Below are 25,385 nucleotides of genomic sequence, written 5' to 3' on the forward strand. Positions count from 1 at the left end.
CTGCACCCTGTGTCGCCCAATGCCACCCCGTGCAAATCCAGGGAGAAGTGGCACAACCACAGCTCACAAGGGCGGGCTGCCTTTGTCATTTAGCGTAATTTAAATGCTCGTAACACCAGAAAACTACTTGTTTAGCCAAGCCTCTCTTTGTCTCACTTTTACAGAGCCTTTCCACCTTTTCAAGGTGAGAAAAGCAGCCAGCAACGTCCTTGCTCTGGTCCTGCAGGTAATGATGCTCCATCCCTCTGGTGCAGCACCCAGCGCTGCCCAGTTGGACGGGAGCCCTCCGAGCTTGTGGGCTCCCAAATCCCGAGCCGGGCGACATCCCGGGGCTGTGTCTTGTGCAGGCAGCTGCAGGCAGCGGAGGTGTTTCGAAGCCATCGAGCAGCCTCTGGTGGAGGCTGCCTGCTATGTGTGTGCTGCCTTCCGTGCGTGTCCTGCCACAGCCCGCTCGGTATTCCTGGCGGGATGGGGCGGCTGATCGAGGGAATATTTCCTTTTCTCATTGCAGCACCCTCCTGGCAACGTTGATCTACCTCCCCTTTCTATTTCTGCCTTTGTTTCTGTGTCTGCTGTGGAGCAGCGTCTGCCCAGAGATGCTGTTCCCGTGTGCTTGTTCTTGCTGAAGGAACTCTTTTGGGTTTGCTCTGATGGGATTTGATGAAAAGCCCAAGAGGACCCGGTTCTGAAGTCCTCAGGCTGATATGTGATAAGTGACAGGACCAGGGCTTCAAAATGGCAGAGGGCGGGGTTAAATTAGATATCAGGGAGAGATCCTTCACTATGGGGCTGGTGAGGCACTGGCACACGTTGCCCAGGAAGGTGTTTGCCTGATCCCTCGTGCCCATGAGTTATTGCTAATGATGCTTTTGTCAGCACCCTAATGGGCTTTAACAGCATCCTCACCTGGGGCCTCCACCCACATCCACGGCCCAGGAGCCCATTTCAGCCCAGCATGAGGCTAGCAGCTCCTGTCCCAGTGATACTGCAGGATGCTGGTCTCCAGCTCTGGCCATGTCACCATGAAATCACCTGGGGGGATTTTTTCCATTCTATTGATCCTATGAAATGAAGGATAACCTGCATCCATAATAAATGTTAATTTTGGTGGCCAGCTTTTCCTGAATCCTAACCTGTTTTTATCCTTTGCATTTGGGTGATCGAGATCAAATATCTCCCTACTGCATCAGTGAATTTCTGTTGCTTTCTTTATTTTATATTTTTTCTTCTAGAAAAAGGGCTTGAAATTATTTTTTAAAATTTTTTTCAAGTCCCTAGATGTAAAGAAATCCACTCCTACCCAGATCTTTTGGCTCTTCAACCAGGAAGCAGACAACCCTTGGTTTCTGTGAGCAATCTGTGTGATCATCAGTAGACACCTGCGAGACAAGAGGAACTTATATGGAGATGATTCCCAGAAATGTCCGTTCTGCCTTCTTCTGCACCAGCACAACACTTCCAGACAGCTGCTCTGCCTCAAGCCTCCTCCATCCCACAAGCAGCTGGTCTCATCAAGCCCTTCTTTTGGTGTTTCTCTCCTTGATGCTCCAGACAGAGCAGCCACTGAACTGTTGGAGGCAGGTGTGGGATGGTGTCAGTGCCCCCATGGCTCATGCTCCACATCCCAGTGTCACTGCTCAGAGGTCTGGCTGCTGCAGGTGATCTCCCCAAGCCCCACACATCCCAGTTACCCCACTGCCCCTCCCATGATGTCACCAGGCTGCTCTGAGCAAGGATCTCTCTTCCATGTGGTTGCCATTAATTCCACCACCGCAAGCATCAGCCTGAGGTACCAGATCATATCAAGCAGTCGATCTCTAAGTGTCATATCCGACAGTAAAACAAAGGGCTCAAAAGGAAAGAGGGAAAATTAAGGCCAAGAGCTTCCCTCTGCCCATTGCAGGTGGCTCATGAGAAGGCTTGGGTGGAAAACACCCCCTTAACCTTGTGCTGTGTCTCTCTTGCAGAGGAATGAGTCAGGAATTTCATGCACGTAGAGCAATCACCGAACAGTCCCTACAGGTCTGCCCAGGACCACGGCTTGCCGAGCACCTGCTTGTTTACCTGCCACCCATTTCCATAGCATGGGTGTGCAGCCGCATTCCTGGGAGCCCTGGCTGCTCCCACCTGCCCGACCTGTCCGTGCGCGGGAGCAAAGCTCAAAGCCGCCGTTTGAGAGGTGTGATTGCCACAGGGAGACACTGCCAAGGATGCTCCGTGCTCTGCTGGGATGACTGAGGAGCCGCCTCAGCAGCTGGGGTGTAAGGCAGCCTGGTGGCATCACTGCTGGTGGATGGAGCGGACTTTACACCAGCAGAGGGTCTGGGCACCGAGCTCTGGGGATGAGCGGCATGAGATGACTCAGAGGAGGGGCAGCTCAGCCTCAGTGCTCCAAATCCCCTTCCACAGGAGCTCTCCCTATCCGCTGGCCCTGGAAATGTCACAGGGAATCCACCCTCCTCAGGTTGCGTGTCTATTAAGCAAGAGGAACGCGTCCCTCCCGAGCCAGAGCCGCGCTCGGAGGTGGCTGTGCCAGCACAGCAGGGCCCCGCTCGCAGGGCAGCTTTTGGCAGAGCAGGATGTGCTGTCGGGATCCCAGATACGTAGGCAACAACTTTCTGTTCCTTTTTATGAGTGCCAGGCTGATGGGGAGCAAGAGCATCTCTTGCTTTTTCCTAGGAGCTGCTGCTGTCTGCAGCACTGCGGGGGAAGGCTGTCCCTGCCCAGCCTGGGCAGGGGAAACCGTGCCAGCGTTTTCCCCAGGGGATGCTGAAGTAGCTGCACTTCAAAGGCTCAGGAAGTGTCCATTTTGCCTTCGGCTTCACCAGCCCACGGTTTAGGGCGAGAGCTGCTTGTGTCAGCAGCAGGAGCTGGGAGGAAACCCGGGCTAAGCCAGGGCTGCTGGCCAGGATCAGCACCCAAGTCACCCAGCCTTTCCTGACTGGTCCCTAAAGTATCCCCAGCCACTGCAAAATGCCCCCAGAAGACAGTCCAGGACCATGGGCTTTCACCCTGCACTTGAAACAGCCATTCGTGTCAATTTGGGCACATCCCTTTCCCTCTCCCGAGTGTTTGGGCTGGGGGCTGTTGAGTGCCCTGAGCTGTGCCACTCTAGTTTAGTAGGATGCTGCTGCTGTCACATTTCTTTTTCTCTTTTTTCTCTTCCTCTCCAAAAGTGCCAAGTTGTATAAAACAAAAAAACTTCCCATCTTAATGCTGGATGAATTATTTAAAAGGGTCTGTTTGCTAATGTGATTGACTTCAACCAACAGCGCAGGTTGAGCTGTAATTATGGGAAAACAATCAAATCTCTATCTGGGTTCACACCATACTGGTCTTGCCACTTTTTGTGTTACAGCAGAACCTGTCAGGCAGCTTTAGCTAAGCTGAGCCTCCTTTCTGCTGCTGGGGCAAAGAAACGCAAACCAGTAGAACCAGTTAGGCTGCAAGGAAAAATTATGGCTTATTGTCTGTGCAAGTTCACCCACACTGCTCACTCCTGTCTCCCGTGTCCCAGATGACCGTCTGCTGATCACGACCTAACTGAGCTCCAGGAGCCAAAGAAGAGACACAGACGCAGTCCTCCAACGTGAGTGTTGTGCTTGCACTGATTTTTCTCTGTCCCCCAGCATCCTGGGCAGTGTTGTGTAGCTGGGAATGGAGCTGGTGTGAGCCACGAGGGGAGAGCTGCCCAAAATTTGCTCAGCAGAGCGCTGAGAGAGCTGTCACTCGGTGCCAGCAGACGCGAAGCCTGGTCCAGCTCCCATCTGATGGGCAGAGGTTGGTGTGTCATGGGTTTGCTTGCTTTTCTCAGAGTTCGAGGAGGAAATTTGGATTTGTGTAGCAGCTGGGAAGCCGATGGTTTGTGGCAAAGTGGCAGCTCTGAGGGGTCAGTGGGGAGTGGACCTGAGCCTGCCTGGGCTGGGGACAGCTTCCCAGCCAGGACTTCAGGGCTCTCCTGTTGGCAAAAACTGTTCCTCTGGCGTTGTCCACTCGAGCATGAAAGTTAATGGGATATCCCTGCGATCCGAAATGCCGAGAAATGGCATCCAGATCCACTCAGGTGGAGTGAAATAGCTGTGGAGGGTCAGAGCAATTTGTGGGTGTCAGGGTTTATGTGAGTACCAGGGAGCCCAGTCGCATTTGCATCTGGCCAGCGAGGACCAGAGGAAGGAACAGAAAACTTCTCTGAGCAAGCATCCAGCAGTGTGACAGCCACGGGGGAGCAGAGCTGTGGCCATGTGGGCTGGACTGTGGGACTGTGTGGGATGGCAGTAGTGCCCGTCCTGGGCAGGCAGCACCTGGGTTTTGGTGCTGGGCACTGAGGGGGCATCACCCCCTTCCACACCTGACCCAGCTTCCGTGCAGCATCTCGGGCAGCCCTGACCTGCACCAAGCCATGCATGTGCTGGACGCCAAATAACTTTCAATGGAGTTGTGGGTCTCCCTTCCCACCCCATTTCACACCTTGAACTCATCTCTGTTGCCAAAGCTGAGAATAAATTTGCTCCTTTTTCTCTCAGTGGCAGCTTGGAGCTGGGTTGTGGCGACCCCTGCTACCTGGCTGGTGGCCCTCTGTGCCCCACCTCTGTCCCAGTTGTGTCCCTTGTGGGACATGCTGACAGTGCTCTCCTGGGCTGTCCAGATATGTTCCTTCAGGCAGCACAAATATTGAGAGAGGCTGGAGCTCGCTGGGCTTCCAGCAGCCCCAGGCATGAGGTGTAATACTACCAAGGGCTGGCAGCCTTCTTCCCTACTTTAAATCCAGGAGGAAGGAAGCAGTGGTGGGATCGCTGCAGGGGAGAGGCTGTGCCCACACACGCTGCCTCCCTGCACAGGGGTCTGTTGCTGTGGGCTGAACTGGCCCCATTGCCTGCTCCTTGTCCCTTCTGCTGGGACAGTGCCACGATGGGGAATGTCCTCAGAGCACTTACAGGGTAGATGGCCACAGATCCCCCCCCCCCCCCCCCGGAGGATGCAGGACACTGATGCATTGGTTCAGAACCTAGCCTAGGGGGCAACGTGTCCCCAACACCAGTGTGCCACCAGGCATTTGGGACATGCAGAGATGCCCAACCGTGTCTGTCCCAGCTGTTGGACAGCACAACGTGGGGCTGAGCTGGTAAGACTCATCCTTGGTGCTGAAGCAGGACTAAACACCCAGAAGGTTTTTGCAGGACTGGGTTTTCCTAGGATGTTACTCCTTTTTTAGTGCTGAAGAGAAAAGCTAATCCTGTCCAAGACTTCACCATCTGGGGATATCCGGGGAGATAGATCTGTTCTTTCTGTTTGCATGGCCATTTTCTTGACTCAGGTTGCCCGTACACCCCTCACACAGCAGGAGCAGAGGTGCCAGCTAATGGAAGCGGGATTGAGAGGAATCTTCGTGCCCCTTCTCCCACACAAGACCTGCTTTCCCATGCAGGACAAGAAATGATGAATTCCCCATGCCAGGAGCAGTGCGGGCTCTGAGGAGACCCTCTGGGGAGGTCTCCTGCCATGGAGGAGAAGACAGAGAGACCAAGGTGCTGTCCAGGCACCATGAGCAGCATAACAGGATCACAAGCAGGGAGCGGGGTGATAACCACCATCTATCAGAGATTCCCAGGGTATTTTCCTGCCACTTTGCCCGGCCAGGGGCTCTGCAGCTGGGGGTGGCAGTGGGAGTGTTTTGGATGGGCAGTGACCACATGCCTCCAATCCCAACAGGGCCTTGAGCTATTCTTGAGCCTCACCACTTTGCAATTAAAACACCCTAAAAACGTGATAATGTCTCATTACCCACTTCCCAGAGCATTTTGGGGTGTTAATTGAGTAATGTTTATAGAACCTGTGGTTACCCCGAGATGAACGGGCAGATAAGTGGCTACTTTTAACCCTCTTCTGAATCCTCCTGTGGGCAGACAGGCCTGCCCACAGGTCTGCCCAAAGCCCACCACACTCTGGGGAGCATCACGGCACAGCTGGTGGGTCCAAACGTCATTCCTTATCAAGTGGGGAGCAGAACAAATATTTACTGTTAAACCTCAGCAAAGCAGCAGGAGCTGGGGAGTGGGAGGACAAAACCTCCCTCCCAGCTGGGGATGGTGCAAGGAGAGACCCTCAAACTGCTCATCCTGCTATGTAAAAGCCAAAGTCAGATTCCTGGGTATATTCAGGTATTGCAGAGGACCAACAGCTCTGGCTTTAGCGATCCTGCAAGCTCAGGGCAGCCAAGACTCTTTGGCTGGAGTTGGCAGCAGGGGTGTCCCTGTTGCAAGGATAACAAGGTTCCTGTTGCAAGGGGCTCTTGAGGGGAATAGGGGCTCTTAAGTGGAAATGAGGAAATGGAAGAAAACCCATATTGAGGGTTTGGTGACTGCCACAGCATCTGGAGAAGCAGAAGCTGCCTTCACAGGGCCAGGGTAGTGGGGGAGAAATTGAGCTGCTGGGTTTGTGATCACCAGGACTGTGCTGTATTATGGCAACAGAGACTTTATGGGGTAGAAGTAAATCAGTGTGCAGGTTGTGACTTGAGGCTGGAGCTGCAGGTTGGAGGGTTTGCTCCAGCTCTGCTCTCCCTGCAGTGGGACACGTCTGTGCACACGTGAGCAGGGCCAGCATCTCCCTGGTGCTGCTGATCCTGTTGGACTGGTTCAGGGGGCTGTGAGCAGCACAGTGCCCACAAACCCAAAGGGCCATTGGGGCAGTTTGCAGCCGTGCTGCAGCTCCACATCACCCAAGTGGGACCCCCCTGCAACAGCCAGCAGAGGCAACCCTGGGGCTCGCTGCAAACTGGCCCCTGGGCTGGTGGAGCAGCACGGAGCAGCTGCCCTGCTCCGGGGAGGATTTTCAGGTTGTGTGAGGTAGAGGAAGGCACCAAATCCTCCTCCCTGGAGAGGCAAGAGCCAAGGCTGCTCCTCCTGTCTCACTTGTTGGGAGGTAATTTTGCAGTCTGGCAGCCCCTGTGCAGCACCCACAGCAAACCCAGCACAGTGGAGAGCAGTCACTGGGTTCCATTTTAGGGCAGTCTGTGCCATGTTAAGTCATGCAAATAAATAAATACCCAGCAAGAAAAAAAGAATCCCTCAACCTACCAAAAAAGCCCTCTTCAAACTGCCAAGCAAAGTACATCAGCAAAGAGCATTAGCTCCACACTGGCCTGTGAAATACTCCTGGCACTGCAGATTTTCCATGAGTGATCAGGCGGTTTTTCTGAGTACAAACTTGTATTATAATTCTAAAATTAGACCAGGAATCTAGTAGGGTAGCCAAGGAAAGAAATTTTGGCTGGTTATAGCAGCTCTGCCCAACAATTGCCCAGAGAAAGGTGTGTGACATCAATCCAGCCCAGAGCTGAACAACTCCAGCACTGCTGATGGGGAAATATCTGGTGGTAAATCCACTAAGCTTCACTGATCCCACAGTGTCAGAATGTCACAGTCCTGCCTTTTTCTTTTCTGCTTTTTTTTTTTTTTAATGATTTAAGCTCATTTAGTTAATGAGCTGCTTTATCCTTCTGAAAGGAGACACAGCTGAGGGTGGGAATGTGCTGTGGCTCACTGTGAGTGTGACAGACAGTGCTGGGGATGGTGTTGAGAGGTCAGTAACCCCCTGGGGACCAAGGAATGGGGGTTGGCTGTGCTCTCAGAGCCAGCTGCCCAAGTCCATCCCTTCCCCAGCCCCCTTGGATGGGACAGAAAGTAACCTCCCTGCTGCTTTTCCTTTCCCCAGCCACAACAGGAGCATCCTGCCCAAGGAGTGATGCCATTAGTACCCAGAAGATGCTGGGGGCTGCCCCAGCCCCGTGCATGAGAGCAGACATCCCAGGGACATCCCTGTGCCCCAACCTGGAGCCCTTGTCCCACCCCGAGCTGAGCATCGAGGGATGCAGAGCACAGGTGAGCAAAGCCATGGCAGTCAACAACAGCTCTACCCCAGGTCTTGGGCTCTCCAAACCCTTCAGATTTAGGGCCTGGATGAGGAGTTCACCTTTGGTCCCCGACACTGGGGCTCTGTTTGCAGAGGGCAGCCGTCACTGTGAAATACGCCTGGCCCTGCCAGGAGGCTGCTCCAGCCCTGCCACAGGGCCGCATCTGGCACCGCGGGCTCTACATCACAGTGACAGCTCTGCAAAGGGCTCGGGGCTGTAAATGAAATCCCTGTCTCAGGGAGAGAGCTCCACACTGAGACACTCTGTGGTCTGGGCTTCTGCAATAAATCTCCCTCAATAAATCCTCTGGAGCAGGGTAGAGGAGCTGGGAGCTGCAGCTTCACACCTTCACCTCTCCACACCGGGCAAGAGGGAGCAAAGCTGAGCCTCTCAGGGAGCCTGGGCTGTTGGTGGGGCTGTTCTGCTGCTGCAAAAGGCTGAATCCTGGGAACAGACATATGGGGAGTGATGCTCATGCAGGGTCTCTGTTACCATGTGTGTGCACAGACAAGACCCAAGGTCCTCGCCAGATTTGCCACAGAGCAGCTGTTCCATCTGCAGGCAGAGATGGGTTCTGGCATCTCAAAAATCACCAAAACTGTCAGCTTTTCCCTGCTGATTGGACCTGCAGCAGGTCACAGGTCCCCACTTGCCTGAGAACTCTGAGAAGAAAATCAGCAGTGAGCCCCAACCCTGGTGGCACCACGGCCTCAGCCATGCACAGAAGGCAAAGGTGTTGCCTACACCCCAGCCCCAAATCCTGATCTGCCGGGCTCTGCCTGCAGCACTGAGTCACAGCTGCAGGGATCCGGATCCGGCACCGAGCACCTGGGCTGCCCCCGCGCCTCCCACCTCCCACCACACGCCAGCCCAGCCCTACCTCCCCGAGCAGAGGGCTGGCACCAGTCCCAGCCAGGGTGTCACCTTCCCGGGATGGCGGAGCTGGAGCCCTGTGTCTCGAAATGCTGGGTTCAGCCCTCGGAGACACCAGCCTTGGGGAAAGGGCTGTACCCTTTAGTACAAGGTGGGCAGGACCTGATCCAGCAGCAGTGAGCACAGTAGGAGCACATGCAGCCACCAACTCCTCTGCTCCCAGTTGCAATCCCTTCCCAGATTACAGCACTGGAGAATGAAAATGGAATTAGTGCCTGAGTGCTTCAGAGCCTTCCCCGCTGGCGCTTGGGGTGTCAGTCCCGTGGTGGCAGTGGTTGATCTCACAACCTCCCTTCAGCCCTGGGGAGGTGCTTTGCCCAGGGCAGAGCCGAATTTAGGACTCAGTGATCCTTGGAAGTGCATCCCATTAACATCAGGAGGGTTTTTTCCTGTTTTGCACGTTATTTCCCCTGGCTGGTTTTCAGCTGTGGCTCTTGGGGCTGAGGTCAGCTCCCAATCCCATTTCACAGCAGGAGATCTCGAGCTGGACGAGCCACACCATGCTTTTATTTGCCGGGATCGATCACTCAGCCTGGGAACGGGTGGGTTATGCCCTGGGAAGCGGGAGCAGTGAATATTCTTTAATTGTTTCCCCAGAGAGTGAGATCTCTACTCTGTTTGCATCAGATTTGCTCAAAAGCCAAAGTGGCTCTGGGATGGTTCGTGTTCAGGCAGCTGCTCCGCCGATCCGAGCCTGCCGAGCTCGCTGCTTGTGCTTGCTGGCGCGTGCCTCATTTCTTTTGAAAACCAGATGCTTTAGGGGAAACTTTCTTCTTCCAGCTCTGCGTGCCCACATCTTGCATATGCAGGCGATCTGGCACATCCCTGCTCTGCATGCAGATAAAGGCACGGGCGGGAGCTGGGCTGGGAGAGCGCTGGAACCCAGCACAGACCTTCCCCGTGGGGCTGCAAAGCCCAGATCCCAGCCCACCCTTCACTTTCCAGCAACACAGGAGAGGTTTTCTCCCTGGTCATCTCTTCGTGGTTGAAGGCTGAGTGTCCGGGTGCTTTGTTGGCATTGGGGTTACTCGCCATGACTCATTAACCCAGAATGATTTTGGGGGGAGAAGACCCCATGTGGAGATGCTAAATGCCTTCATGTGGAGGTTCCTCTTTCCCAGTGTGGGTTTGGTGGTTCCAGAGGACCCCACAGGTGCTGTGCTCATGCCAGCTTCCTGCAAGTCTTGGCTCTGGACACCACCTCTCCTGGTTTCTCTGTAACATTGGGTGAAAAAGGTCTGTTGGGTGTCTCCCAAGGTTTCAAAGAGGGTACAGCCAGCGAGGCCATGTATAAAGCCTGGGCAGTGACAGTGGGGCGGCCAAGTGCTGTGTGTTGCCTCTGTGAAAGCTGTGTGTGGTGCCAGAAGGAGGAGGGATGCATGGGAGTATCCCAGCAGGAGATGAGCCCATCAGGCTCAAGCACCAAAGCTGTTGTGAATTTCCCCATCATCAGTCCCCATGTGGTTCCAATACGAGTTCTGCAGTCCCTTCTTTATGCTCAAGATACCCTACCCCACCTCATACCAGAGTAATGCAATTTAAACTGCCCAACAAGTAGAGGAAAAGCCTGATTTTCCAGCTGGGCTTCTCCCAGTATCTAAGACATGCTCTTAGCTATGCTCAGCGCTGAGGCAGGGTGGACAAAAATGCATCCTTGGTTTAGCAAATGATTTCCCTTCCTAGCTTTGGGCTTTGTCCTTTCCAGAGCACCACATGCACACGACACATCTCTTTTGTTGGACTTTTTCTTTCTATTTTAGGCTGAAACCTGAATAATTTGAAGCAAAAGGACAGAGCCTGGTGTGTGGCTCAGTCCTGAACATGACCACAGAGAGTTTTGCAGAGTTCCTGAACAAGCTCAAGGAAATCCACGAGAAAGAGGTCCAAGGTAGGGAGACAAAAAATGTCTTACCAAAAACTGGCCAAGATCCATTTCTTTGTAATGTAACCTGAAGGGAGGAGGAGCAGGTGCAGATTAGGGAGCTTTGGGGATTAGTGCTGAGCAAGCAGCACCCACGGGGATGGATTGGGACATGGGGTCACAGCCTGTCCCTCAGGGGAGAACACCCTCTGATGGCACCTTGGTACCTCTCATTGGCACACTGAGAAAAAAGTAACTTTTAAATGATGAGAAGGAGCAGAAGAGAGAGGACATTCCTGCTCCCCATGCTCCTGGAAAGCAAACCATGGAGGTGCTCAGTCCCAGCAGGAATCCCACTTGCTGCAAGCAGGAACCACGGGGGATTTGGTTCCTTTCCTGCCCCTGCTGTCATGGTCCATGGTAAAGGGGAGCTGGGAGCTTTGCAGAGGTGACACACACACCTGCTGGGCATCTACTCCAAGCAGCAAGGATTGGAGTGTATTTGGATACTGAGGGATCAAAGGGAAAGCAGAAAGATGCAATAATCTGTAAGACAGAAGCAGCAGGAGATGAAGCTCTGTTAAAGGAAATATTTGAGTCAGGTTGGATAGCTTATTCCTCTAGGGAATAAATTATTTCTCAGGTCATACATTATTAAAATAAAACCCATTAGGTTAAGCGACCAAGTGCCAAGTCCAATTGTTTTCCTATTTGAATAATTCCCAGTATCAATATTATGAACAAAACTTCAGCACTTTTGGATGATTCTGGCTTATGAATCCATTCTTCTCTTGTGCAATTTCAAGCCGTGTGAGAATTAGAGGAAACTGTTGAGCAATTTAAACCACATGTTTACATCTACTTTGCATAAAATGGATTTGACAGGATACAATGTCTGCAGATCCATCAAGGAAAGCTGTTCAGCTGTAAATATTCTCCAAGATGCTTTCCAACCCTGAAAGCTATAAAATACTGCCCACCTGGGAAATGTGAGCTGTAGTGAGAAATAAGTAGAAACAAAACTAAACCAGACTTTTTGGGTCTGGGAAGGAAATGCAGACTCATTAAATAGTGGGGATACAGAATGAGCTCAGACTTTGTACAACTTTCCCAGTTCCATTAAACTGTGACAGTGCTTAACACATGCAATGTGTTATTCCTTATCGGAGATAAGGCTTGTGAATGGATGAGATTTCTGCAAAGCCACTCACCTTCCTGAAATTCCATCAGTGCCGTTTGCTCCTGAGTGCCAGGGGATTGGCAATAAACACCCACCTCTCCGTGTCTGCTCATTATTCCAGGTCTGCACAGCAAGGTGACGGAGCTGACGACGGAGAAGTGCCGGTGAGCGATCCCAGGGCGGGGGGGCAGAGGGGTGGTTACACCACTGGAATTTCAGACTTCCCCAGTTATCCTCCAAGACTGCTGGATTAGAGAGCACCATTTGCCATTCTGGCACTGCCAAATCCAAGCCTTTTGGCTCCAGGCAGGGCTTGGGGGATCCCAGTCCAGCTCCAGTTTGCCTTCCCACTGGCAGGTGATGCTTGTGCCAGCCGGTTCTTGCCCTCTTGGGAAGCAATAACTGCGAGGAATTAAGCTGCTGACCCCAAGGAGGGTGTCACAGGGCAGCATCCAGTCTCCAACACATTTGTTTCCCCTCCTGACACACAAGAATAAGGGCATTGTGGATGAAGGCATGGGTTTTAGGGAGAAATCTAATAACCTTCTTGTCTTTGTTCTGTTTCTTCAACTAGCGATGCTCAGAGAATTGAAGAGCTATTTGCTAAAAATCACCAGTTAAGGGAACAACAGAAGGTCCTTAAAGAAAATGTAAAGGTGTTAGAAAACAGGTAGGATTTGTTTTTAAGTAGGGTGCTGCTGAGTGGCAGCAACTACACTCTCCTAGGGGGAGAGTTTGGGATTTGCTGTCTTCCCCAGAGTGGGATGTAGCACATGAACCTCTATTTTTCCCATACTCAGCTGCTGGGAGAGCTGGAGGAGCCTGGGCACGTGTATAGGAGCTTTCCTAGGCTGGTGGTGGTGGGACTGGATCAGGAGGGGTGCAAGGGCCAGTGCTGGGCTGCAGGGGTGGCTCTGGGTGATGGTCTGGTGTTCACACTTCTCCACGGGGAGGGCAGGAACTTATTTCTCCCATGGAAACCATATGGTAGCAAGCTGTGGGGTTTCCTTCCTCCAGGCTGCGAGCTGGTCTTTGTGACAGATGCATGGTCACCCAGGAGCTGGCCAAAAAGAAGCAGAATGAGTATGAGACCTCTCATTTCCAGAGCCTGCAGCACATCTTCATCCTCTGTACGTACTGACACCCGCTGTAAGATCAGCTTTGGCAGGCTGAGTCTTTGCTCAAACCCCTCTCCCAGATATTTGCATGTGAGCCCTCGTGGCGAGCAGGAACCTGGGAAGGGTTTGGGGATGGGGAGAAGGGAGGGAGCAGGACCGTGGATGGCAGCTGACGTCCCCCCAAGCAGACATAACCCTTCACACAAATCATCAGAGCTGGGGGTTGCAGTCCTCCACACCTCCAGAAAAACGAGAGATTCCAGGCCATGTCAGCTGCCTGGGAAAAGGATGCATTTGGCACAGCAGGAGCAACACTCTGGCAAAGACAGGAAAGTCACAGCAGCAGCTCAGCACGGGTAAATGAAATCAAGCAACACGTGTGATGGATCCTCTCCTGAGCCTTTGGCAGAGCTCCCAGCACTGCTGAGGCACAGGGTGTTTTTCCCTGGGGATCTGAGCAGCCCAGGGAGGGTCATGGGGGTAAAGGAGATAAGGCATTTAGGAGGGATGGAGAGGTGCCAAGAGCCCTTGGTTTATCTCCCCTGCTATGCCACTGCACCCCGAGTGCTGCTTTCAAGCAGGAGCAAGGCAAGGCACCATGCCTGGGAGCCCACCCATGCTCTTTGTGGCCTCCTTGCTGCAGCACCCAGTGCTGGGTGCTCACAGCTCCCTCTGGCCTCTGTCTGATCCCCCCAGAGACCCCCAGCCCTCCCCCTAACACAGCACCCCCTCTTCACCGTGCCCTGGTGTTCAGGGGCAGGATGTTGGCTGTGTCCAACCCACCACTGCCTCATGTGGGTCGTGCTCTGCCCCTGAGCTGGGCGAGCTGCAAGCAGACCCAATCCCGATGAAACCTGAGTCAGAAAGTTGCTCTCTTTTATCCTTTAGCCCCAGCATGTTAACAAAGAAGGAAGGAAATTCGACATCCCTCCAAAACCCGGTGCCATTCCCTCCTCCTCCCCCGGGCACCCCAGTGAGCTGTGAGGAGCATCAGCTCTCTCTCTGCAGCACCTGAACTCACAGCACCATCTCTGTCCCTGCAGCAAACGAGACCAACCGCCTGAGGGAAGAGAACAAAACTCTCAGGGAGGAACTGAAGAGGCTCCGGAGCCTGGAGTAAGCACTTTCCTGGTTTCATTCTTTACAAGGGGTGTTGGTAACAACCAGGGCATCCCCACAGCTGAGCAGGGCAACATCCAGACTGTGGCATCCTCAGGGGTATTTTAGCATCTAATTCCTGTGGATTCCTGTATATGTTAAACACAGAAAAATCCCTAATGGTCTCAAAATCCTTGTTGATCTTTGCTCACTCCCCTGTTCACCAGCATCCAAGGATTCGTTTTTGGGGAAAAAAGATATTTAACCCCCTGGAAACAAAGCCCTGGGCAGCTTGCATGGACCTCAGCCTGGGCTTCCATGGCTTTTCCATGGCACCAGCTCCCCTCCTGCAGCAGCCAGAGACGGCCTGCAGGAAATGGGTTGTTTTGGGGGAAGGAGAGTGACACACAAGGGACTGTGATGGGGTTAAAGAGGGAGAAGTGATCTGCACCAACAGGTTCATAGCCCAGCAGAGCACTGTGCTGGAAGCCAAGTAACCTGCCAGGCTGGCCAATATATACAAATCAGCTCATTCCTCAAGGGTTTAAAGTCCAGAGGAATTAGCACTGAGGGATTAGATTAGAAATGTGTTTTCTTTGGAGCACAGGACCACCATCCACTTAAAGAGAAACTCCGGCTTTTACTCCCTGATGCTTCCCAAGGGCTGAGTAGTTCCAGAGCTGTAGGCTGGGCTGGGCTTGCTGAGCACTGAGTGATCCTGCCCTGCTCTGCTCTCCCCTGAGATGCTGGGTAGGAAGATTTCCAGCCATCCATGTCCCAGCATCAGAGTCCCTCCAGGACTCTGTGTGTGTCTCCAAGATTCAGTCACTCCCCTGTAGTCACCGAGAGCACCAGCCCCTCCATCTTGGTATGGTGACAGGGGACAGACACCACATCCTAGTGCTGAATCCACCCCTCCATCAGGCTGAAAGCCCAGCCAGGGACAGGCTCCCACAGAGCTTTTGCAACAGCCACAGCTGGGCCCTGGCTTACCCAACATCGTGGCTTCCTGTGACGTTACCCACGACCAAGTGGGGCAATCACACCTTGGGCTGTCATGCTGGCTCTGTCCATGCTCCAGACTGCAGCTGGGTACTGATAAGCTGCAGTGGAAGGAGGTGAGTCTGAGGATCCGGTATATCCACATGCACACATACATAAATATGTATATTTATATATCAGGCTCAGAGCTCTCAGTAGAGTGGCTCCAAAACCTTCCTTCTCCTGCCCTTTCTCATTCATTCATGTCCTTTTCCTTCCAACAGGACAAAGACCCCAGGAGTCACCTCCAGAGAAAGCTGTTCCACACCAAGCTCCCCTTTGACTTTACTGTCCCCAGTGAGCAGGAATGTCAGCACGGAGAAAACAGAGCACAGGGAAGCAGAAGAAGCCCACCAGGATGTGCCAGACCTCGAGCTCAGTGAAGGTGGGTGTTGCTGGCTCCTGCCACCCTTGAGGGACCCGGGGCTGTGAAGAGTCACCGAGCCATGGTGAAAAACTGCCCTGGGAAAGGGTCTGGAGAGCAAAGATCAAGCTGTTGGCAGCTCAGATGGATATTACCACAGACAGAAAAGCTGATGGGGGGAAAATTCAGGTCAAGGGAGAAACACCCTGCTCTGTACTAGGGCAAAAGAGTGCTGGGTGCCCCCACTGTAAGGCAGTTCATGCAGAAACCATGGCATTCCCTTGCTGCCACCCACACATGCAACGAAGGGCACGTTCCATCAGGTGCTGGCTTGAGCCAGAAGGCAATTTTTACACAAAATCTTCACTGAGATGTGGTTGGTACCAGCCAGTGCCATTGCTGGGAGGCTGCAAGGCTCCAGCACGCTGCAGGGCAGGGCTGCAGCAGCTCTGGGGGACCATCACGGTAGCTGGTTGTGCCTTTTTTTTCAGAAAAGCCTCCAGAGAAGCTCCAGAGAAGCTCTCCAAGCAGCAGGATTTCTCCAGGCACTGTCCTCCAAGAAGTCAGCCTTGCAGAAATGGTGAGTTGTCAGAGGTAGCCTGATGTCCTCGGGCCTTCTCCCCACTGCTGTGGTCATCTGAACTGGATCAAGACAAGCAGATTAGGATAGGGGAAGAGTAGGGGGCACTTGGGGGGTTGAAGACTTAGCCAGACTTGGGTAGTTTGTCACTGCCAGAGCCAAGGAGGGCACCTACCAAACACCAGCTCCATCCTCTCTGCAGAAATTGCCACTCACTGCAAGCAAAGCTTGGCACAGGCTCCTGTCCCTGCTGTGACCATGCACATCCTTGTTTGCTCCTGTGTTTATCCTCCATGACCACACTTCCAGCATCCTTAGGTCCTCTGCTCATCACTCTGGTTCCTCTCTCAGAGGTCTTACTGGGGAAAACTCTGAGGAGTGAAACACCTGGGGAGATTGTGCTGAGCCTCATTTCAGTGTAGCTTATCCTGAGCCACAGAGCCAGCTCCCCATTTCCTGGGTGAGCAGGGAGCTGGAGCATAATGAAGGTTGGAAGAGGCTGGAGAACATGTAAACTGTGGGAGTTGTGGGTACCAAGAACAAAGGCACCACAGCAGCCCTGCCCAAGAGCACCACAGATGTCTCTCCACCTGCAGTATGATCAATATTGGCATTTTCAGAGGGCCTGGCTTTCAGTGTTTGCAAGGACAAACACAGAGAGGGTGTCAGCTGAGGTTTGCTGAGTGATATGGTGACACTGAGCACTGGGAGATGAGACTGCAGGACCTGGACCTTGTTCCTGGTCATGGGAAGTCAAGCCCACATACACACCCACACAGATTCTTCTGTTTTGGCACAGGTTTTGCTTACTCGACCTCCACAAAAAACTTGAAAGAGCAGGTGAAAAGGGGTTTTGGTAAGGCTGCAGGCAGGCTGTGGGGATAATTAATAGGGATCGCAGGAAGGGTTGGTGACATCTCCAAGTGGGCAGGGGAAAGTCAAGTCAGAACATGTGGTGAGCCTTTCATGACAGCTGATGGAGACAATGATGTCTCCATCAGCCCAGGCACTCCACTAGAAATGCACCCACCAAACCAGTGTGTGCCAGGAGTTTGCATGAATAAAGTCTTGCATGAGTAAAGGCCTGACTAGGGGACAAGGAATTTGCAAGGTCTTATCTTGGTTAAGCCACTGAATCATGACTTAAGAGGAGACAAAAACCCTCCTGCTCTACAAATCAGTGCAGCCAGAAAATAGAGAGTACATGAAGCAGAAATTTCCTGGAAAAATGAATAAAAACTTGATAGAGCTGTTGACCAGAACCATATCAAGCAGCGCACTCAGGATCTGTCTGTCTTGTTCCCACTGGTGAGGAACAGTTGTTGTCCCAGTTCAGCCAGGCTCCCTGGAACCCAGGACACACTGCAGAATGGCTCACCTGGACTTTCTCTCCTCTGGCACAGGCATCCCAGAGGATTTCCAACCAGCTGCACGGAACCATTGCCCTGGTGAAACCTGGCTCCAGACCCTGCCTCCTGGAAAAGAGTCCTTCAGGGGCAGCAGTGTCTCCACCGGCGAGGAAGACTCCTCTCCCTCCAGAGCGCGAGCACAGCCCCAGCCTCGAGGCGTGAGTACCAGCTTGGGGGTCGTGGTGTGGCCCTGATGCATGGCCCATTGCAGCTGGCCCTCCATGGATGGGTGGCCAGTGTTCACTGTGTCTGCCCATCGTTCTCTCCAAACTTCTCCCACAGCCTCGGAGAGGGGGGATCTCCCAGTTTACACCAGTAAAAAATGACTGGAATCCAGCACAACAAGATCAGCCTCTTGTTATTCCAGCTGCTCAGACAGAGCCACAAAGTGAACCAGATGCCCCCATATCCAGGCAGAAGGACTGTCCCAAGCAGGCAGCAGTTCCTGCTCCTCCTTATCTATTCTAATGGGCTTTCCTGCAGGGCTCAGCACTTCCCAGGCTTATCCTCCCCAATGATTTTGGGAGCATAGCCAGCAGGCGGACTGCGACACAAATGATTTTGGGAGCATAGAGCAAGGCCAGTGAGTTTGTCTGTAGAGACAGTGAGTTTCCCCGGGGTGTGAGTAGGTCTGCTGAGCATTCCTGAGAACAGCTTGCACTCATGGAAGCTGCCAAATAACCAGCAGTGGCTGGGACTGGGCCTGAAGGGCAGGTTCCTGCACTGTACCAACCTTCCTAGGATGGCTGAGTGAGATTAGGGGCGGGTGGGCTGTTCCTCTGTCCTGGGGGGTCTTCAGGCACTAAGAAAGCCCAGGGGGGTGGTTAGGATGTTGTTGCCTGTAAGACATTATTCAAAAAGTGACTTCTCAGCAGCAGTGCTGATGTGAGAAGTCACTGCATCCTTACCCTTACTCAAGCCCCTGCCTTGAGCTGCCATGGCCCAGGGACAGGGGATTGCTGCTCGATGGTGGGATGGGAATGGCTTCCTGCCCTGTGTGGAGACCCACTGCTGACTGCCTGATGCCCCTGGCCACCAGGACCCTCCTCCCCAGCACAGAACCCAAAGACAAGCATGATGTACTGGCCAAGAGCTGCAACAGGGCATGGAAAGAGCAGGAGAGACCACACAGATCCCTGCATAGCTGGGAAACCATGGGAAAACTCTAATGCTCTATATTTTTTTTTTCCTAACGTGATATAGCTAATGTAATTTTTTTTCCCACGCTTTTTAAAGTTATTTAACAGCAAGCAAACTGGACTCCCCCAAGGTTGCTCCATCCTATGAAAACCTAAAACTGAATGCCCGGAGAGAGCAGCTCTGCCTCCTCCACAAGCACCTTTCCCTGCACCAGCTGGGGCTGGCGAGTCCGTGCGCCCCGGCTGACCGGGACGGCGGCAGCTTCCCCAGCCACTTGCTCCGGACCAAAGCTGCCGACGGCAGGACGCGGTCCCGGGACAGCTGGGAAGACCACGCAGCCTTGCTGAAGCTTCCTGCCACCATGGTGTACGTGAGGGACCAGCACCTGGAGGAGAAGCTGCACCTCCTCAAGCACCGGGAGCGGCTGCAGCATCTCCTCCTGCAGCAGAGCCAGCCAGGCCAGCGGGCGGACGGCGACACAAAGCTCCCGCCCGGGGAGCGGCCCCTGTCCCCGTGGCTCGGCATCGCGGCGGGCTGCAAGGAGGAGAGGGCCTTCCTGGACGATGCTGCCGATGGGAAGGGGGAGAAGGAGCTTTGGCTGAGCCGGGACCGCTCCGAGCTCCGAGCGAAGGTGAAGGAGGCGAGGGACGATGATGCAGACGCGCCACTGGACCTGTCCGAGTCCGGCCGTGGCAGGGACACAGACTGGCACGGCCGCCGGGAGCTGCGGGGCTGCGGCAGCCCGCGGGAGAGCCCCGGCGACAGCCCGGCTGTGCCCGCAGCCCGCGGCCCCGGCGGGGGACACAGGGCACAGCGGGACGAGCCGCGCTGTCCCTACCACTGGCGCAGTGCCACCCGGGCACTGGCTGGCGCTGCCAAGGAGGAGGAGGAGGAGGAGGAGGAGGATGCAGCTGTGGTGAGTACAGCTCGTGTTGGCACAGAACTGCAGCCCCTTACCCCCCCCAGGGTGTCCAGTACTGCTGCTGGCACCATTGTGACCAGCATTAATGTCCTGTGGGAGGATGGGTTTCATATGTGTGAAGCCAATTTGCACATTGCACAGTCCTGCCTCTCGTTCCCCACCTCCCCTCCAGTGTCCACAGGGTTTCCATCCAGCCCCAAGGGCAGGCAGCGCCTGTGCCCCCTCCCTCCCACAGGCTGCTGCAGGAGGTGCTGGGCTCCCTGCAAACACACCACAGTGCACAGGAACATCTCTGTGATGCTCGTCCCTGTGGGTGTCACAGTCATCAAGTCAGGGCTGAGGACAATCCTCTCCTGCCTGGTGACAGCAGCATTTGTGCTCCCTGTCTCCCTGTATCCCACAGCTCACACTCTCACGGGCATATCTGACAAACAACTCCACACCAAGTGACCCAGAGGCCCTTCCTGAGGCTGGGATGAGACGGGATGTCAGTGCACAGAAGGGAGAAGCAGGTAAGAAGGCCCAGGCAAATGTGATATTTGAGAAGGCAAGAGTGAAAGATGCCTTTTGGTGAAGGGATTTCCCAGCCCAGAGCTCTCTGCTGGGCTCTGCGCACACCTGCAAAGCCACCTTCCAGGGACAAAGTGTTCTTGGCTCTCAGTTCTTCTGGGCCATTGGGAGAAACTTCAGGTTTCACACTTCCATCCTTGGGAGCTCAATTTTCCACCCTAGATATGTCCAAAATTCAGGCTCAGTATCTAGAGGGAGAAAGCAATCCCAGTTCTTCTGGAGAAAAGCCCAGTGTCTCTGTCCAGCACAGACAGAAGCCACCGTGGGGTGTCCTTGCACACTCAGCAGAGCACCCTGCACTCCATGCTGGGTGGCATGGAATTCTCCAGGGACTAAGGAGCCAGAGTAGCTCCAACCTCTTGGCAAAACCCACTTCACAGTGAGCAGCAACAAGCCAGCATTGCTGCTCCAGCATTTCCTGCTCCTCTCAGGGAAGAAGAAGCTCAGAATTTCTCAGCAGAGATGGGGAAAATGCAAGAGGTTTGCAGGACTAGCACTGGAAAACCATCCCTGCCTGTCCCCTTGCTCTAAAGCATGTCCTGTGATGACACAGCACATAGGGTTGAGCACGGAGCCAGGGATGCTGGTGCCTCTAGCTGGTAGATCAGGATGGTTTCCTCCCTTTCCCTGCTCCATTCTCCATAAGAGCTCTTCCAAGGCTTCCTCCCTGCCTGACCCCCACGGGACACAGGTGCCAGGTTTGTCCAGGTGGGTGGGAAGCAGCCATGGGGATCAGAGTGGGAAGCACGTCTGCTGGGAGCTGCTCAGTACCAGCCTTACTGGCTTGGCCGGAAAGTTGAGCTCGCCTGGATTAGTTGGTCTGGGCGTGTCAGAGTGGTTTGGGAACACTCTTCGGAGCAGGATTTTTCACGGTGAAAAAAAAAAAGGGGAGTCCTCTGTGATTTACATGCTAAGGAGATATCATCATGGCAGAAGAATTTCAACTGATTACATTCTGGGTGTGGGAATACAGGACTTTCTTCAGTTCTCACCTTAAGGTTGACACAAAGCCCAGGAAACAATACACAAATACTTCTGCACTTTCTAGTGAGCCTTAACCTGCAGAAGGATAAGGTGAGGATGGGATCAGGCTACAGAGAATCCAGGAGTGCCTGGAAGCAACATCATCTGCTCTCCCACCTCTGCAGGGGCAGCAAGGGGGCCTGCCCTGCTGAGCTCTATCCTGGCTAGACCTGGGTGTCATGAGCAACAAATATTGAACTTCTGGGATGCCTCTGTCCCTCAGAAGAGGCCACAGCCCTTTCTGCCCACTGTGGCCAGCCCAGGTGTGTCACTGTGTGTGCAGACAGGGTGATGCCACCACCAGCAAGGCTTGGCCCCCAACCCATGCAGATTCAGCCTGTGCAGAGGTCAGGTGTGTGCAGGTACATGTCTGGGGCCATGTAGCCCCAGGGTCTGTGTACAGCAGAATGCTTTTGCTGGGAAGGGAAGTATCTCCCCTGCCTTTCCTTCCTCTGCTCCTCAGCACACATTCCCTGCCAAGAGCCACTGACTGACACCAGCAGCAAAAATGGGGATTGTCCCTCTTGGCCTCTTCACCCCAACACGCTTCTCCCCGCCTGGGGTTCAAACAGAAAGGTGCAGTCTGGGGCTTAAATACCCACCTGTATATAGCCACAGATGTTGGGACAGCTCTTGTGACCTTGGCATAGCAAAGTTCTATGGATACAGATTTCCTGGGAGCAGGTTTCCCAACCGAATCTTGTTGGATCACCCCTAAACGTTCATTCCAGGCCACGTAGCTTGCAGTGCCTCTGCTGCACAACACAGTTTATTCCTGAAGCTGTTTTCTGCCTCAGTGGCTCTTTGAGCCTGGGCATGGGGCTCTGTATCTGCTCATGAGCTTGTTAAGCTTCTTACCAGTCAAAAAAACCTTCTTTTTTTAGATGATGATGCCGAGTCTGGGAAGCAAGAATCGGATGAGCCAGACACGACGGACAGCGAGGTTAGTTTGTTTGTTCTCCTCAGCCATCAGCTTAGGCTGCCTGGTCCTAGAGACATGAGACAGGTTGTCCCAGCCCAAGCTCCCTCCAAAAGGTGATGGCTCTTCCTGCACCAGGTGCCAAACCTCATTCCCACCCTGTTACCCAACTTGCTGCTGAGGGATAGAAGTACCATTCTTTCCAGCCAGTCAGGACCGTTTATGAACAGCATTTGTCATCACTCCATAACAATGGTCACAAAGGTCCCTGGCAATGCCACCAGCTCCCTGGGAAAGCTAGGGTAGTTTGTAGACTGACTGTTCTTCTCGTTGGTATAGGAGAAGTATGAAGATGAGATCCTACAAGAAGCTGAGGCTGATGGGAAATACTTTTGCACCAAAGACAAAGCTCATGTGCAGCAGAGGAAGAGAAAAAGAGGACAGGATCCCTGGATAAAAGGTAGGGAGGAGGAGTTCCTCGGGGCATCAGCTCAGGGCTACAACTTCTGCTGCTTCCAGGTGGATTCCTGTGAGAAATGCCTGAGGACACTGAGGGAGTAGAGGTTTCTCCTCTGTGCTCCTCTGAGCCATGTTTTGGCAACACTCATATCTCCAGCCAGAGGAACCCCTGCTAATGGTTAGCCAGGGCAGCCTGGGCAGGGTGACCAGGAGAGCACTCCAACCACCTAAGCTAACAGAGCTTAGTCCCTTGTGTTTGCTTATCTGGTCAGGGAGGCGGTGACTGGGGAAGGCCAAATTCCCAGGGGTGAGTTATTGACATTCAGAGAAAGGTTTCTGCCAGTTCTGTTGATCTTCCAGTGTGGCTGTGGAGGTTTCCCTGCTGAGAGAGGAATGTATTGTACCCATGTTTCCTACAAGTGAATAAGCAGAAAACTGCTCCTGATAAGGGCAAGGATAAGAAGTTTGTCTGTCAGGTCTTAAAAAATGCTCTGTCAGAAAAACCCTGCTGCTCACCCACTCTGTACTGGTGGTAAAAACAGGGAAGGGTTGGCCCAACCATAAATGTAGAGAGGGCTGTTGCTTAAGCTTGAAGGGAATTTGTTTAACAGCCTGACCTTCAGAGGGCCCTGCTCACTCAGGGGACACCGCCACAGCTGGGGAACAAGAGAATTTGCTGTACAAAACCAGGCACTTGGAGCAGTGGGGAGGAAGCTGCCCTGTGTAGCCCAGGGCAGACACATACAACCCTCCAGGACTGGATGTGGATGTCCCAAGTGAGGGGTGGGTGCAGCTGTGGCAGGAATGGGGTGATGGACTGGCGTAGCACCTCTCTCAGCATATGGTGTGGGCCATGAACCACACTGGAATGGGAAGAAATCCACGGAGTGCGTCCTACTGGTCTGGGTACCCTCTCAGGGACGCTCCTGCACCAGGTCAGTTCTCTGCCTATTTCAATTCACATGTTGTTTTGTGTCCAGGATCACAACAGCCTCCCTTGGATGCCCACACATTTCACATCTGAGGGGTTTCCCTTCATCTTTGCTTTTCTGAGCTTTGCTTCCTCCTGCGCTGCCCCTATTTTGGGATGAGGCCATGCTGACTCCAGAAGTGTAAATCCATTTCTCTGTGGTTAACTCCTGCTGTCACCTTGCTGTTTACAGGAGCTAAGAAGTCAATGAGAGGAAGAAAGAAAATCAAAGTGGAGCAATGCCCAGTGGGGATCACAAAGGAACTGGAGAATTGCTCTGCTTCCCACAATGATCCCTCCAAGGAGAGTTAACAGCAGGGCAGGATGAAGCAACTGCAGAGCAAAGGAGAGGGCTCAGAGACCTCAGCATCCCACCCACACTGGGAGAGTGAATCCTCCTGTCATGCTGGGCCAGGCAGTGGGGAATTCATACAGACTCATTAATGAGCAGAGCACCCTGAAACTCCTCACTCTGTGCCCCAGGTGAGGCTGGGCAAGGATGAGCTGTGCAGGTGACACCTGGAGCAGCCAGATCCCTGCTGGTGGAGCAGCACAGTCAGTGACCCCAGGCCTGCACCAGAGCAGACCCTCAGACCGGTGCTAGGAAGAGGAGACGTCTCTTTGCAACCCTCACCCTGCACAGAACCATGTTCTTCCCTGGGACTTCACACTTGGAGAAAGGACTAGCAGATCCCTCTCCCCATGAAGGATGTCCCCGTGGCTGGCTGAGGGGTGGTGACCAAACCAAACACTGCAGAGCACCGTGCCCAAACCTGCTTCAATTAAATCCCTAGCCAGGTTTCATACACATGTGGATCTTGTCTGACCTGGAGAAAGTCCATGGTTTTCTTTTCTAGTTAAGTGAGGAGCAAGAACATGGGCAGACAGGTGGGATGTGTCGCTGCAGAGTGCAGGGAGAAGAGCATGGGAAGCGAGGGCTTGGGTGCTCCTTCTCCCCAAGGTGTCCTGCATTGCCTGGAAAAGATCAGTGTGCGAGACCCAGCAGCTCAGCCGTTCGCACTGACCTTGGCAGGACTGCTGGGAGCTGTTTTTCACATGGATAAACTCTTCTTAGTAATTTTTTTCTGATGGGATGAGATGGGAAGGGCTGCAGTGAGCATCCCTGCAGGCACAACATCAATCCAGGAGCCAGGCTGGGTTGTTCCTGGTACACAGGTGGAGAGCAGGGACAAAACAGAGGGAGATCAATGGAGAAGTGCCAGAGCCAGTTCCTGCTATGGCGTCCTCCCACTTCGTTTACCTGCAGTTATTTCTATTTAAACGTGATTTTACGTGTGAACGTTTGCCCGTTCACAAGAACGAAGGCAGAGCACAGCCAGCCAAGAGCAGCATCCTCTGCCTGTAGCACCTTCCGGTCTCCCCAACCCTAAAATCTCACTCAGAAAGCCCCGGCTGTGGAGGAGCAGGGACAGGAGCGTTCAGCACTGCCCAGAGCAGCCTCGCATCCACCCAGCCGGGCTGCAGCGGTCCGGGAGCGGGAGCGGTGCAGGACCGGGGGAGGTGCGGGAGGTGCGGGACCGGGACCGGAGCCGGGGGCGGTGCGGGCGGTGCGGGACCGGGAGCGGGACCGGGGGCGGTGCGGCGGGCGGGCAGTGCGGAACCGGGAGCAGGAGCGGTGCGGGACTGGGACCGGGGGCGGTGCGGCGGGCGGGCAGTGCGGAACCGGGAGCAGGAGCGGTGCGGGACTGGGACCGGGGGCGGTGCGGCGGGCGGGCAGTGCGGAACCGGGAGCAGGAGCGGTGCGGGACTGGGACCGGGGGCGGTGCGGCGGGCGGGCAGTGCGGAACCGGGAGCAGGAGCGGTGCGGGACTGGGACCGGGGGCGGTGCGGCGGGCGGGCAGTGCGGAACCGGGAGCAGGAGCGGT

The 25,385-nt window shown here is 54.0% G+C and overlaps 1 protein-coding gene across 1 annotated transcript; it reads left to right on the forward strand.

Annotated features, from left to right (window-relative positions):
• The first annotated feature begins 3,450 nt into the window (after positions 1 to 3,450).
• RBBP8NL (RBBP8 N-terminal like) lies at positions 3,451 to 24,799 on the forward strand. The gene is made up of 15 exons (XM_032126741.1): positions 3,451 to 3,589; positions 7,714 to 7,880; positions 10,606 to 10,733; positions 12,008 to 12,050; positions 12,461 to 12,556; positions 12,904 to 13,016; positions 14,048 to 14,120; positions 15,368 to 15,528; positions 15,999 to 16,087; positions 17,491 to 17,654; positions 18,733 to 19,552; positions 19,962 to 20,070; positions 22,036 to 22,094; positions 22,410 to 22,530; positions 23,693 to 24,799. Exons 3-15 carry the CDS (start codon positions 10,667 to 10,669, stop codon positions 23,809 to 23,811), a joined length of 2,034 nt encoding a protein of 677 aa, XP_031982632.1. The 5' UTR covers positions 3,451 to 3,589; positions 7,714 to 7,880; positions 10,606 to 10,666; the 3' UTR covers positions 23,812 to 24,799.
• The last annotated feature ends 586 nt before the right edge of the window (positions 24,800 to 25,385 follow it).

The sequence above is a fragment of the Corvus moneduloides genome, chromosome 17, assembly GCF_009650955.1.
Source record: "Corvus moneduloides isolate bCorMon1 chromosome 17, bCorMon1.pri, whole genome shotgun sequence".
NCBI classification, from domain to species: domain Eukaryota; kingdom Metazoa; phylum Chordata; class Aves; order Passeriformes; family Corvidae; genus Corvus; species Corvus moneduloides.